The sequence below is a fragment of the Salmo salar genome, chromosome ssa24 (assembly GCF_905237065.1).
Source record: "Salmo salar chromosome ssa24, Ssal_v3.1, whole genome shotgun sequence".
NCBI classification, from domain to species: Eukaryota; Metazoa; Chordata; class Actinopteri; order Salmoniformes; family Salmonidae; genus Salmo; species Salmo salar.
Window position 1 is genome coordinate 26,532,978 of NC_059465.1, and position 15,450 is coordinate 26,548,427.

At 39.1% G+C, this 15,450-nt stretch overlaps 2 protein-coding genes across 3 annotated transcripts in view; both read left to right on the plus strand.

Annotated features, from left to right (window-relative positions):
- cacna1ba (calcium channel, voltage-dependent, N type, alpha 1B subunit, a) overlaps positions 1 to 4,103 on the plus strand; it is a 166,166-nt gene extending 162,063 nt beyond the window's left edge. For both annotated transcript variants that reach the window (XM_045706959.1, XM_045706958.1), the window contains one exon: positions 467 to 4,103. In XM_045706959.1, the coding sequence (XP_045562915.1) occupies positions 467 to 1,039 (573 nt within the window). In that variant the 3' untranslated portion in view covers positions 1,040 to 4,103. The remainder of the gene's footprint in view (positions 1 to 466) is intronic.
- A 181-nt stretch (positions 4,104 to 4,284) lies between these two features.
- Positions 4,285 to 15,450, plus strand: part of si:dkey-61l1.4 (collagen alpha-1(I) chain) — a 65,193-nt gene continuing 54,027 nt past the window's right edge. The window contains exon 1 of the mRNA XM_014171602.2: positions 4,285 to 4,619. Coding sequence (XP_014027077.2) covers positions 4,514 to 4,619 — 106 coding nt within the window. The 5' untranslated portion in view covers positions 4,285 to 4,513. The remainder of the gene's footprint in view (positions 4,620 to 15,450) is intronic.

Consider the following 15,450-nt stretch of genomic DNA (forward strand, 5'->3'; position numbering starts at 1 on the left):
ATGGAAAGGAATCAGGGTATGCAATGAATAATACACACACTAGACATTATCAGTAAGTTTATGTCTGTCTGATTTAGTACAGCACAGTGTATATTGTGTGCAACTCTCTTAGTGAGGATCTGTCTGCTCTCTGTTTCTGTCTCCACTGAAACTCAATTTTCTCTTCTTTCTGCCCTTTAGTGCAACCACTCATGGCCTTTCAATTTTCTTTCCACTCTTCTTCTTCACCTTTTCTGTCCATTTTGTCTGTCTTCTTCTCCTATCTTTTTCCTCCCATCAATGACTGTCCTGTCCTTTCATCTCTCTCCTTCCTGGTTGTTTTGTCTGTCCTTTCCCACTATGCTCTCTCTCCTCACCATCTCTCCTCTTCCCTTCGTTCTGGTGATCCTGTCCCCCTGTTACCTCCTCTCATGTGCGGTCTCATCTTTTTTATTGTTTCAAATTGATTTGTCCAATTTTCATCTAGGGTAGTGGTTCGGTTAAAGGCAGCCCAGTGATGTTGACCTCAGGGGCTATCACACCTAGCCGTGGACGCAGGCAGCTCCCACAGACCCCCCTGACCCCCCGCCCCGGGGTGACGTTCAAGACTGCAAACTCCTCCCCTGTGCACTTTGTGTCTGCCCAGTGTGGCAGCGGCCTGCCCACCCTGAGTCCTGGCCGGCTGAGCCGTGGGCTGTCTGAGCACAACGCCCTGCTGCATAGTGGCACCTCTCACATCCCCTCCCCCATCACCCGCATCAGCTCTGAGCCCTTCCTGGGCTACAGTCACAGTGACCCCCAAGGCCAGGGTGGGCCGTACTGCAACCTCCGGGACGAGCTGCTGAGCCCTTATGGTGCCAGAGCACACTCCCCTCGGACTGCACGTCCTCAAATGAGGCCGGGGGCCCTCCACCTGCCTCCGCCACCCCAGCAGAGACGTGCGGTGCCCAACGGATACCACTTCACCTTTGGTGGTAATGGCAACGCCAGCCTGGGCTCTGCCTCTGGTGCCAGGCCACCCAGGTACTATCACGAGGCAGAGGAGGATGAATGGTGCTAGCATGGCTTTGAACAGATGTTTTTAATGCATTTTTGAGGAATCGTGATGAGTTTTATCATCTTTTTTGAAGACTTTAGTTTACACTGTTGCTGTATGATAAGCTAATTATGGGAAATAAATCATGGAGGGTTGGAATTCATTTGAATGTGAACAAAGCAGCAGCATTTTTAGGACCTGGATGAACATGAAAGTGGATGTGGATTCGGTGAATTGTTGGTAATTCAGTTGGATCTGACCAACTGTAAGGTGTCTTTGTCTTATGCACTGAAGACAATGGCATTTTTCATTGAGGGCACTTTTGCTTTGCTTCTTTATCAAATGTAATTCTTTTTCAGTCTTGATAGTGACCCAGATAGTGGCATAAGAAAGCCTCCTACAGGTACACACAGTAGAGATGGGTGAGCAGCAGCCCTCTTTGCTGTCTCTGCGATGAGCAGAGTGATCGGCTCAATGGAAAGTCCCATGACAATACCTAGACACTGTTAAGCACGTGTAATAACACATGTTTAGGAAATACTTATTGAAACTTCCCTAAGAAACACACTGGAAAATATCCTAAACAGCTATTGCTTTGCTTTGGGACTCTTACCATTCGATAATATAAAGGGATTTACAGTAGCCCAATCCATTATATGGCATTCCCTTCCTGTCAGAAGATACATTCTGATAGAGCAGAGGGATCGATGCTGTCATTCCAGACTATGATTGTTGATTTGCTGCTGTTTAACCATCAAACTTCACTACCACTACTAGAGAGAAATTAGGAATGGAAATGAAATGTTATTTGTTTTATATAAAACTATTGTAGATGTTATCTTTTCACTGTCTGCATTTTTTGTATGATGTAAAAACCACTTTGTTTATGTAAATTGCTTACAGTTTGTCATAATTTCAGTTCTAATGCTTCCAATGTTTAATACAAAGTGCCTATCCTTTTTAGATATACTGTAGTAAAGATGCAAAGTCAACCGTTTTTGGAAAGCATCAACACTTAAGTAGTTTGTTCAATTGGCTAGTTCTGCAGAAGAACAAGATGTACAGCCAGCCTTATCTGAGAAACGCTAACTTTTATTTGAGAAAAAAATAACATTTGAATGGAAATGACTAATTACCTTATGATTGCTGACATTTTTCTTGTTTAATTGTCTTTTTGGTAAATATATTTAATCAATTTGAGGGGTACAATGAAAGCTAGTGCAAAAGCATATATCATGAGCACTTAACAAACATGCATTAACTGCATTAGTAGCATATCAGTCCAGTTAGGAAGACATTATCAGAATAACACAACTGCATGTTTAAATCCTAAACCTGGTTGACAACAGTTATGGATATGTAGTAGTGTATATTTATTTTCCTGGTGAGGATTCTCAACTGCGATAGCATTGCAACCTATGTATTGCCTTCTGTTTCAATGTTAGAACTGCGGACTTAGTTAAAAGAACATAAGGAATCTGATGATAAACAAACAGTGTGCACTTTTTGGATGGATGTGCTTGAGAAGCAAAGATTAATACAGATCCCTGATGAGAGAGTGTGCTGATTTGGGGCCCTAGCACCAGCACACCGGACCCCTCTGTGTCTCTCAATTGGCTCAGACCCCTCTGTGGTAAGGTTTAAGTCTCCCCATTGGCTCAGACCCACGTGACTAAGATCTGCCCCCCCGATCTAAGCTTCCATTTTTAAGAAGAGAATTTCCCAGCTGTCAGATTATAATATAAATCTGGTTCACACTTTCTATCCACCCATCCCATGGTAACCGCTGATGTTGATGGTTCACATCTGCCTCTAAAAAGTTTCAGATATTATACATGGATAGTAATATAATATCATGGAAAATGTTGCCCTGGGATGGATGATCTAATTCTTGGATAGCTAAAAGATTCTGCTATTTTCTATTCTACAGTATATTGGGGTGGAATGTAGCAAGGTACGCTGTATAAAGGATGCTCTACTCCAGTGAAGGTGTTGCTCAATTATTGATAGTAGCGGAGATACTGTAGGTTGGACCAGGTGTTGCCATGACCACACACTCGTCTGGGTTCTGTACTGCATATTTCCCAGAAGCAGGGTTTTGATGACAGGTGAAAGTAGGGCTATGCAACAAGACACTAAGGTCATATACTTAGATCTCAGCTTTACGTGCTGAGATCTCCGGATTCATTCGTCAGCATGATTGTGACCAAATGTTTTATATAAAAAGTTTTATTTATTATAAAAATGTATTTAAAAATGCATTAGGCACAATGAGTAAAGCGGAAATTCATAAAGTATTTAGAAATAGAGCAACTTCTATATATTTGCATGCATACAATTTGCCCATTTTGATGATGTCAAGAGGTAAACCTGTGTCTTAAAAAGGAAGTAAACAATGTTATGGTTATTTCTATCTGTTCCGTGTCAGGTCACCTGAGAGGGGCGATCGCTTCAGAGGAGGGTGTTCAGAAATATTGAATAAACTCTAATGGTTTTATTTTGTATAAGACAGGAACAAATTCTCCACATTATTGTACAGATCCATTAATTGATTACCCCTTGACATGTTGCCATAGTGGGTCAAAAACATACATGTACTATCAGTCTCTTCCTTCATCTCTGTGGCCTCTGTATTATTTATTTCATAAGAAACATATCCACACCCTAGTCTCTAACAGTTGGTTGCCAAACATTGAACTGTTCCTATTTCTCATTCTGCATACCAACTGCAGTGTACATGTGGCTTCAGGAGAAAATAATGTTTGCATGTGCTGACAATGTATGTGCATGTAAATCTTAGTACTTTTTGATACCATCTGTTCATTTCTTGTTCATTTTTATTGATCTTTGATATAAACTGTGGGGTTTGTTGAAAAAAAACTTTATATAAAAACAGTATTGAACAATGTTGATAGTTCCAGCCATGCAACAGAACTGGAACATTATTTGGGTCTTGAAAGTGAGTTGTTTGTTGCCTGATTATGTTTATTGGCCAGACTTTGAATTCTGAAGTTGTTTCTACATTTACATTTTGTATGCAACCAAGTTCCTTGAATTAAAAAAATCATATGAAACAAACATTCTTCAATATGCATAATAGCTGGAAGATGTTTTATTTATGGTATAAGCAGACAATGACCAGTTGATGTTTATCGATTTAGGATGCATGGGTGAAGGTGTATCTTCTGTAGGTGTCAACGGCGCAAAGTCATTGGTCTACAGCCTACAGTGGGCGGAGACATTTCCCAAAATACACAAGGTTCAACATCCCGGTGATGCTCGAGTCGCGGGAAACAGTTGAAGCATCAACTATCTCGAGCCTGCCTAAAACAAGACAGCACTTTACCAACAAACGTACCTCCGTTTTTTCTCTCGATGTAAAGTAATATTGACAACCTAACATATAGAGGAGTCTTTCCACAAATATATTTGAATTAATGACAATGTTTTGTTACTTTTGTTGTCATTGCTGTTGTGTATCTAAACAGAACAAGAGCTATGTTATATCCGATAGAATTGATGATATTATTAGTGGCTATTTACTCTCTTGAAGCCGCTATTGACGATTTTGAAAAGGATATGGGCTCGGAGAATCTTGGGAAAGGTAAGACAGAGCACATCAATGTATCACACACGTACTTTGTGTCGTTCTTTGATGTTATTTCTCCATCTTCTAAAACGTTCATATGAATTTGGTATTGGCAAATGTGTTGTCTCAACAGGTGTCTGAAAAAAGTAATCTCTCTTGCAATATTTTCTATGATAGAATTAAACATTTTAGACAGTTTGTGCACTGTTCTAACTCAACTGCTAATATAACGAACTTAAGTAGCCCGTATTTCTGTACCCGTCTGTTTAGATATTGAAATTCACGATGCAGTAATACCATACTCAACCACTTGGAGCAGCTGTTGATCGTTTTTAGTAAACTACATTGTCACCACAAACAAGCATGTATTACAGTTATAGCGTAATAATAGTTTATATCATGTTGAGGCAAGATGGGAATAATGTGTTTTACTCTGGAAATTCTGCTTAGTTCTAATAGAAAAGCAATGCTTTTCCAAACATTTCCTGTTCTATCATTGAGGGAAAGAGGCTCAGCTAGGCACAACTAGGCAGGCAGGTTGAGTTGTTTAACCTCCATTATAAACTGGATTGCATTGTGCCCAAGAACAGCCCATAGCCGTGGTATATCGGCCATATACCACACCCCCTCGGGCCTTATTTCTTAATTAAACAATGGGTGGGTCTAATCCTGGATGATGATTGGTTAAAACCGCATTCCAGCCGATGTCTGTTCCACAAGTTACCACCGGCTAAAACTATGACTTTGAAATGCCTATTTACTCTGTTCCATCTGACTGTGCAATCCACTGACTCATCAGCCCAACCAAGCAATTTATAAACTTGATCGCCACTATAAAAGCATCTAGACATTGTCTCCCATGTCTTTTAGATTTGCATTTGGTTTTCAACAATGGAGATTTGTATAAACCTTGCTGTCTGTTTCTCCAACATTTGCAACATTGTTACAATATTGAAATTCGTCCTCCAGCTGTCCCTTAGTAATGAACATGTCGGGATGAGACACACGGGCAGACAACTTTTCTCAGCCAGTTGAAATCATGAATCAGCTGGCATAATTTTTATGGATGTATACAAAGAAATGTCAACAGAAAACAGGTTAAATGAAATGCAGATAGTTTGCAATCTTTCCAGCTTCAGTTCGAAGTGATTGTGTTAGCTGTGTTGTTGGCAAGCTCCTCTGATGAGAGAGCACATTTCTATGCTAGGCGAAATCACGCATCATTAACTCATTGTTATGGATGTATCCAAATAAATGTCACTAGAAAACAACTTAAACAAACACAAATGGAGCTACTTTTCTGTTATTCTGGCTGCACTGTTTGACATGCCTGAAAGGTTAGCTGTAGTTGGCTAGCTAGCAAGCAAGGTTTAAGAACATTGCCAGCCAATATGGCAATGAAACATTTAGAACAAACGAACGTCCATAGATACAGGACAAAAAGACTTAACAACTGAGTCACATCTCTGGCAACCAAACTGATAGAACAAACAACCAGCCAGCTTGGGTAGCAACCTTAGATTTGTGTCGGGATTATATCTCGTGAAAGGATGAAATAGTATGAATAAATTCATCAAAATAATTACGTTTTTTATGAAAATATGTCAATCATTATTTGAATATGTTGGTAACACAGTTTAAAAGTGATAATGCCCTCGAAGCCGGTGTTTGGAAGATATATTGGCACGGTTTGCCACACCCATGCAAATATATCCTCCAAACACCGGCTACTCGGGCATTATTACGTAATTATCTTTACCTGTGAAAATCAATAAGTATAGAATTTGGTTCATATAGGCTACAGAATATGCATAGTAGCCTCAGACAGTAAACACAGAGTTAAGTAATTACCATCATTTCTCATACAATGTCACCACCTCATTCCAACATTCCATAATATCTGCTCTTATACAACGTTGTCCATATGTGAAGGGAAAATATGCTGATAATGTTTTCTAATAGTGCTTGTGTTACCATAAGATCTCATGAGCCACATTTCATCCAGCTGCTCCCACTGTAGCTCTGCGAGTGAACAGGCCCACAGGCTCAGGGTCAGAATTGATTGGTCTGGCCTGGGAGAGCCAGTTATAGACTGGACTGTATGAGAATGAGGGAGGAAGGGAATAATTATGTGTCATTCTAAGAACCCCTTCCCATCTACTATGACCTGTACATAATCCCATAGTGATGTTGGTCACCAAAGGGAAAGACCTGAAGTGTCTCGTTCTGCTCAGTCGTTTATGTGGTGTGTTTCCAGTTGAGTTGTTTTGTTTAAAGCTCCTTCATGAAGTCTGGTTCTGCCTCTTGGCAACCATCTTGGTTCATTGAATAGAGCAAGGGGCGGCTGCCCACATTGTTACAAGAGGGTCCCTTGGGTTAGGTTGGATTGCAGAGCCCAAGCCCACTTAGCACACTGTTGCTTGAGCAGCTTTTTCTGTGAATAGACTTTCAATTAGCCTATGCAAAGATACTGGTTCCAGTATCTCTAAAGAAAGCTCTATTGCAGGATATCGACCATAACCTTATTTAAATGTATTTATTCACATTTTAGTGATAATTATTGTGCTAAAAAATATCAATATCCATGAGGTAACAGCTCCATAAATATGTTTTTCTAATCTACCTGTTATTAAAGCTTTGTTATGTGACAGCGGAACAAAGTAATTCCAATGATTAACCATGTCAATTGTGGTATGTAATGTCATGTTATAATTGTATAATAAACTGGCTTGGACAGGAACGGGATCTGTTTGCTCTCTGTTCCTATATCGTCTCATTGAGTGCAGATCAAAGTGTCTGCATTGTCTGGGTCTGAGGGGCACCACTCCAAAGCCAGACTACTGAAGCCTGAATGCCAGACATACAGACAGTAATTAATGTTATCCTGGTTTGATAACCATAACTATGTGTCCAGGGGAGAATAACATCTGCCTGCTGATTGTGTGTCTGGACAGCATTACATAGGCCAGGCCAGGGGCACCTGGTGGAACTATGGCTGAGAATATTATAGAAACTTGACGTTCAGGGGAAACATGAAAACATGATTTTCTGAGCGATTGTCAGATTGAGTCAAAATAATTATATAATACGTTTGAGAGGGCTATCTGTGTTAGACATGCAGGTTGGTATTTGTTGTTATGAATCTTGCCTTATAGGCAGCTCTACGGAGTGGTCACTAACTGGCACAGCCACAAAGTCATACAATCAGATTTGAAACCTAACCCTAGCCTTAACCCTAACCTTAACCACACTGCTAACCCTAATGCCTAACCCTAACCTTAAATTAAGACCAAAAAGCACACTTTTGTTTTCATGACTTTTTACGATATAGACAATCTTGACTTTGCAGCTGGCCCATTTAGAAGAAACCACTCAGTTCTGCCTCCAGGGCAAGCAAGATTCATGACAATAAACGCCAACCTGCGTTAGACATGCTGGACAAAACAATTATATTTTCAGGTTGCTCAGTTTGGAAACCAACAGTGGTGGCTAAAAACCCTCTGAAATGTCAGAAATTTCCTCACAATTTTAGAAGGCCATGTTGAATTATGACATTGTTATGCGTGGTTAAGTATTGTATTGGGAGTTGCAGCTAAAACTTTACAGTATTTGGCTTTAGCCATCCAGCTGTCCCAATGTCATCTCTTGTGAGTTATCATCATGCCTGTCTGTTTAGGTGGCCTATTTGGTGAGGTGATTGCTAAAGAATTTTAAGTAGGCAGGATAATTGCAGTTCTGCTGTTGGCAGAAATCTACAAACTTTGTTATGCTGTGGCTTAGAATGAATAAATGCTCACTGTCATCTGTGTGAATTTTAATCATGGGTCAGGAACTCAAGGCAGTGTTTAGATTAATTAACTTTGCTTAGGTTTTTTTATTTTTTTATTTCACCTTTATTTAACCAGGTAGGCCAGATGATAAGTTCTCATTTACGACTGCGACCTGGCCAAGATAAAGTAAAGCAGTGAGACAAAAAAACAACAACACAGAGTTACACACGGGATGAACAAAAGTAAAGTCAATAACAATAGAAAAATCTATATACAGTGTGTGCAAATGGAGTAAGGACGTAAGGCAATAAATAGGCCATAGTAGCGAAGTAATTACAATTTAGCAAATTAACACTGGAAAAGCATTCCAATTTCTTATTTACGGTTACACACAATGTCTCTGCGATGGGTAGTAGCCATCTTACGGGCTCCTCTTGACCAATTCTGTGGGTTTTTTTACGCTGATCTCAACTTTGTTTGGTACATAATGTCTCTGCTATCATTTCCTATAACTGTAACCAGCTTCTGGACATCAGAACAGCGTTTACAAACCTTGATTTGGATTAACATTTCTACTTCAACGAGTCGGCATATCTGGACGTTCTGCTTACTCCGGACTAGGCCTTAATCCCGGGACTTGAAAGAAAAAGTGGAGGCGAAAGAGAAGCAGGCAAGGCAGCATCCTGATGAAACTATTGCCCTCTCTTCTATTGGCAAATGTGCAGTCACTGGAGAACAAACTGGATGAGCTTTGTTCGAGACTATCCTATCAACAAGACCTGAAAAACTGTAATATTCTATGTTTCTCAGAGTCGTGGTTGAACGAGGACATAGATAATATACACTGAGTGTACAAAACATAAGAACACCTTCCTAATATTGACTTGCACCCCACCCCCCCTGTCTCCTCCCTTACTTTCTCCCCCTTCCACTTGCCTCTTCCATTTGTGCAGTAATGCTTCAATTAGTTGGTTGTCATTTTAAGTAGAGCAGACATTTCCATATACTGTATGTTTGTTAGCTGCATGTGTGACATAACTCCACCAGCCCTATTTATGACATAATGTACAAAGATTATCCAATTTTTTTATTATCAATTAGTAAATTTGAGTTTAACCATAATATTTGTTTTAATATGTGTTCTGCCTTTTCTGGTGGATTAAACTGAAATTGAAACCAAATTCTATGGCTTGTTTTAAAAATAGCAATATTTTGGAGATTATTTAATTTTCAAATAACCAGAAAGAGGTTTTAATCTGAATAAAGGGGAAAAGGACTTTCTTTAACATGGGGTGAGACATTCTTACTAATCTGCTAGAGAACTATTTAGGATTTAAGTATAACTTTTGTAAGACTGAAAACTTTAGTGAGAGGTCTAAAAACAAGCTGCTAGGTGTAGACAAGGCCAAAAGCAAATAGGTAAACTGGGAAATGACTAAACAGTTAATCAGGGTGATATTACCACAAATAGACAGGTATTTTCCTTTCCATGGTAGCAAGATCTTAACTATTTTTGCTAACTTTCTATTAAAAATGTATTGTAGTGAGAAAATTTCTTTCGGGATATGTCCACTTCACCGTCAGACCATTTTATTGATAACTACACAGTAATATAGTAGTACACTTATCGTAATTTGGTTGTAATCAAGAGGTTAGAACAATTATCTAGATCCTCTATGAGGCTGTGGAGGGATCCAAATTGTGTATTTAAAAAAACAGTAATCATCAGCGTACAATAACACCTTTATTTTTAACCCCTGGATTTCTAGCCCCTTGATATTATTGTTGGATCTGATCTTAATAGCTAACATTTTGATGGCCATAATAAATAGATATGCCCATAGTGGACAACCTTGTTTTACGCCTCTTGACAGTTTAATACTTTCTGAGAAGTAGCCATTATTTACTATTTTACTCCTAGGATTACTATACATATCTTTAACCCAATGTATAAGAGATTCTCCAAAATGGAAATATTCCAGGTATTTATATATAAATTCCAGTCGTACTTTATCAAAAGCCTTTTCAACGTTAGGTATGAATATCAGGCCTGGGTTCCCAGATTTTTCATAGTGTTCTATTGTTTCCAGTACTTGTCTTATATTATCTCCAAATTATCGTCCATGTAGAAAACCTGTCTGATTAGGATGAATAATATCCGACAATACCTTTTTAATTCCTTGCACTATGCATTTTGCTAGAATTTTGGCATCACAACACTGAAGTGTAAGGGGCCTTACATTTTTTAAATGGACTGGATATTTACCACTTGGGTCCTGTTTCAGTAATAATGAAATCAGACCTTTTTTTGAGTATCTGCTAATCTACCGTTTTTATAGGAGTGGTTAAAACATGCTAATAACGGTCCTCTGAGTACATCTAAAAGGTTTGGTATACCTCAATTGATATCCCTTCCAGCCCTGATTTTCCCAGACTTAAAGGATTTATTTTCATCAAGAAGTTCCTCCTCTGTATTTTGGGCTTCACATTAGTTTTTCTGTACAGCTGTTCATTTTATTATTAATTATTATTTATTAATAGAAAATAAATCCTTACAATTAACTTTGGTTAGTGAAGATAGAGGAGACTGAAACAAAAACATATGCTTAAAGTACTTTGCTTCCTCTTTAAAAATATATTTTGGTGAATCATTGGTGACTGTCATTAGTAACAAGTTTCAGTAAATTATTTTTGGTAGCATTTTCTATGTTGAAGATAAAAACAATAATTGACTGCATTTTCCCCCATATTCCATCCAGTTCACTTTATTCTTTTTTTTCTCTTCTGCACTGACTCGACTCTATGCACACACATTGGACTCTACCCACACACTCTCACATACTTACAATGACACCCCAACGCATGAATATACTCCCACACACTACATACTCCCACACACACATAACACGCACACACACTCACCAAATACACTGCTGCTACTGTCTATTATCTTTCCTGTTGCCTAGTCACTTTACCCCTACCTATATGTACATAGTACCCCTGCACATAAACTCGGTACTGGTACTCCCTGTATACAGCCATGTTATTTTTTACTCGTTATTGTTATTTGTTATTCACTGTGTATTTATTCCTTGTGTCACTATTTCTACTCTGCGTTGTTGGAAATGGACCCGTAAGTAAACGTTTCACTCTTAGTCTACACCTGTTGTTTTCGGAACAAGTAACAAATGCAATTTGATTTGATTTGATTTGATTGACTTGACTATATCTTTACTTCACTTTCAACTGACCTCCATAGCCAGCCTTCTCCACAGGGCCACATTTGGTTTGTGTGGGTTTGTTACTTAAATCCTCCCTAACCTGAATTCTAACGCTATCTCCTGGTCTGGGGGTCTGGGGGTCTGGGTCCTGACATCAGCGACCTGGCTCTCCAAACACCAGTCAGAACTGTGAAAAGCTCCACTAAGAGCAGCAGTGTCTTTTCAATTATGGACCGACGGTTCGGGTGAGGATATCCAAGAACAACAGTTGGCTGAGCTGAGGTGCTGAATGGATTTAGCCTGGCAGGAGTCAGACAGGGGCTGGCCTGTTGGAGACTAAGGGAGATCTGTTGTGGTTAATAACAATCACTGACTTTCCTTGGCACCATTAGCTAGCTCATGGGAAACCTGAAATTCCAAGTAGGCTATTTCATTTTCAACCTTGATTTCAGATGGAGCAATTTATAATTGATCACAAATTGGTTTAGGCAGACAGAAATGACATAGATTATACTATTATGATCTGCCTGCCTTGTTGCTCTGAATATACCATATGGCATTATTTCATATTCACAACTCACCAACTCCTACCCAAAACATTTATTGACCTCTATGATGTCTATCCAGATTAAAATTAACATGACATTATTCTCAAATGTATAAAGGGGGCATATGTCAGTCTGGATTTCCTTTATAGATGCCAAATGCAGAGTATTGCTTTACTTTACAAACACACTTGGTGGATTTGCCTGCAACAGCACTGACATTCAGACCTAGGCCTACCTCCTTGCTTTGAGAACACACAGGGCTAGTGTTCCCACAATTATTGTTGTAACTCACAGATGAGCCCCCCCCCCACACACCATTTATGATACCATTTATGTATACTCCACCTACAGTGAGGAGACCATTGAAATGTTTCAAGTTAAACCTGCATCTCATGACCGCATTGTAAAACTCTTGTTAAAATATTTTTGTCCAACTGCAGCAACTAGAAAGGAGCAGCTCAGTAGCTCTCAGGCTCACTCAGATGTAGTTATTGCCTTTGATGCGCAGTGCAATGTACTGTAAGAATGATGGATTTCCTCCTGATGGTTTTCAAGTGCACAGTGCCATGGCTGTTTGGCTCCGCCAGGGCAGGTTCTACCCAGCTGGAGCCCTGGCATACCGAAGGCATGCTGTAATGTCATGTTGTGGCAGTCTGCCCCCCTAGACGCTGTCAGCCCCTGAGGAGGACGGGGTAACACAATGCACAAGGCCGGCCCTGGGGGGTCAGCATGGAAATCATGTGTCAACATCAGAGGTCAAGTCCTATAAAAATCTACAAAGTACTTACTTGACAGACCTCATGCCAGCTCCATTGGTGGGATGCTTGTGCTTTGTGCTTGTAACAGTGAACTATGAAAGACTATTTGGGTACATGTCATAAAATACTAGGCCTATGAAAGGCATTTTTGGTGAAATCCATCTCAATGGAAATGTTAAGAAACCAGTAAAATGTGATCAGTGGCTATGATTTGTAAAAAGGTATAATAGTAAAATGTGATCAGTGGCTATGATTTGTAAAAAGGTATAATATTATCTACTGACTTGTGAAGTAGGCTAGTCTCTTGTGGCAGCCTTAAAGATACACTATGCAGAAATCGCTCTGCCATTTCCTGGTTGCTAAAATTACAACAGTTTGCCTAATTTCAGTTTATGTGACAAAACAATCAAGTAGAGTGTAGAGAATCATTGTACCATCTAAACAGCTGTGAAATATATTTTCCATAACCAAATATATTATATTTTCAGCTGTTTAAAGCTGGTGTACAAAACCGAAAACAAAAGACGCATAAACAAAACTTAATAACGGGAAGCATAGAAATAGTGCCCATAGAACAGATCTACCGCTTCTTAGACTTGCTTTCAATGAAAATGATAGATTTATACCGGTCGCCCAAAAAGTTAAATATTATAGCTTTAACATTAAAAGTAGCTGATTTTGTTCTGGGTGCCGATATGAGTACAGTCAAATCCAAAATGATTGTCACCCTTGATTAAGATGAGCAAAAAATCTATATTGTATTTTTTTTTAAATGGGACAATTATATTATTTTATACTAATACAATTGCTCAGAGAAAGAGATTTTGTTTAACTAGTTTAAAAAAATCTAAAAAAAGTAAGTGTCAAACTTATTGGCACTCCTAAAGATAAAATCTAACAACATTTCATTTGCATTCATATCAGCTTAAGGAACTGTATTATGGCCTATCATGGCTTCCTATAGAAATGAGGTAACACGCAGGTAAAATCCATTTGTCATCCATCACCATGGGGAAAGGCAAAGAACTCACAAATGATAAATGTTTTTTGACTTTCATAAATTAGGCAATGGGTACAAAAAAAAATGAATAAACCTCAACACTATTAGAGCAACAATTAAGAAGTTTAAAACCACTGCAACAGTGGTAAACTTGCCTGGAAGATGACCCAAGTTGATCTTGTCCCCACACACTGTGAGAAAGATGGGCAAAGAAAAGAACAAGGGACCACAGTTGGAGAATTACAGAACTTGGCCACATCTTGGCGTCACCAAGTCTCCAAATCTACAATTAGACGCCACCTCCATGGCAATAGGCTCTTTGGAAGGGTTGCCAGAAAAAAGCCTTTATTGAGAGCAATCAACAAATGTAATCACCTGGAGTTTGCTAAATGGCATTGGCGCTTGGATTGGAACTGAGTGCTATGGTCAGATGAGACAAAAATAAAGCTCTTTGGCCACGCATACCAGTGGTGGGTTTGGCGTCGAAATAAGGATGCAGAAAATAACCTCATACCTACTGTAAAATATGGTGCTGAATCTTTGACGTTGTAGGCTGTTTTGCTTCCACTGGTCCTGGGGCCCTTATTAAGTAAGGTCAACGGCATCATGAACTCTACCAAGTACCACAATTAAATGGTTAATTGACCACAAATCAACATTTAGCAATGTTCTCAACATCTCTGCACTAGAACCCCATTGAAAACCTGTGGTTTGAATTAAAGAGGGCAGTCCATAAGCGCAGACCGAAGCATATCAAGGATCGGGAAAGATTCTCTATGAACTAAGGAATGGTCTAACATCCCTCCCAATGTGTTCTTCAATCTCATAAAACATTATAGAAAAAGGCTAAGTGCCGTTATTCTCGCAAGAGGAGGATATTGAAAACAGGTTTGCCAATAATTTGAACACCTATCTTTTTCTCTGAGCAATTGTATTAGTATAAAATAATATAATTTCCCCAAAAATATTTGGCATACAATATAGCTCAGTATTTGTATTATTTATTTTAAATGCGCATCTTTATCAATGGTGCAAATATTTTCGGATTTGTCTGTTCAGTATATCAGCACCTTTATAGTCGTAATTTTTTTTGAAATCTCCTGATTTCCTAAGAGTTCCATTAAGCAGATTAATTAATTGTGGAAATGTACAATACAGTGGTTCAAGCATCTTGACATGATCTCATGGTGAATGTTAATGCAAGATGTGGTGGATAGTTGAATCCCTTCCAAAAAGATAAAGTTGATATTTGGCCAGAGGCCAGGAAAGAAAGTTTTTGACAGGTTGATGTCAAACCAACCTCCACAGTCTCAAATCTCTCCATGTGTGTTCAGCACCCTGGATTCATTAAATAGGAGGAATGTGCACCTTCTTACTGTACACTGCCTCTGATTCCATCTCTCAACAAAGAGCTCGTCCAGACTGACCCTGACCCGTGGCCATCACCATTGAAGAGCTTTGAGAGCTACTTGTCTACGTGACTTCTCACAGGAACTTGAATATTCTCACTCTATGTAGAGTTGAATACTTTAGTTGCAGTCAATGCATA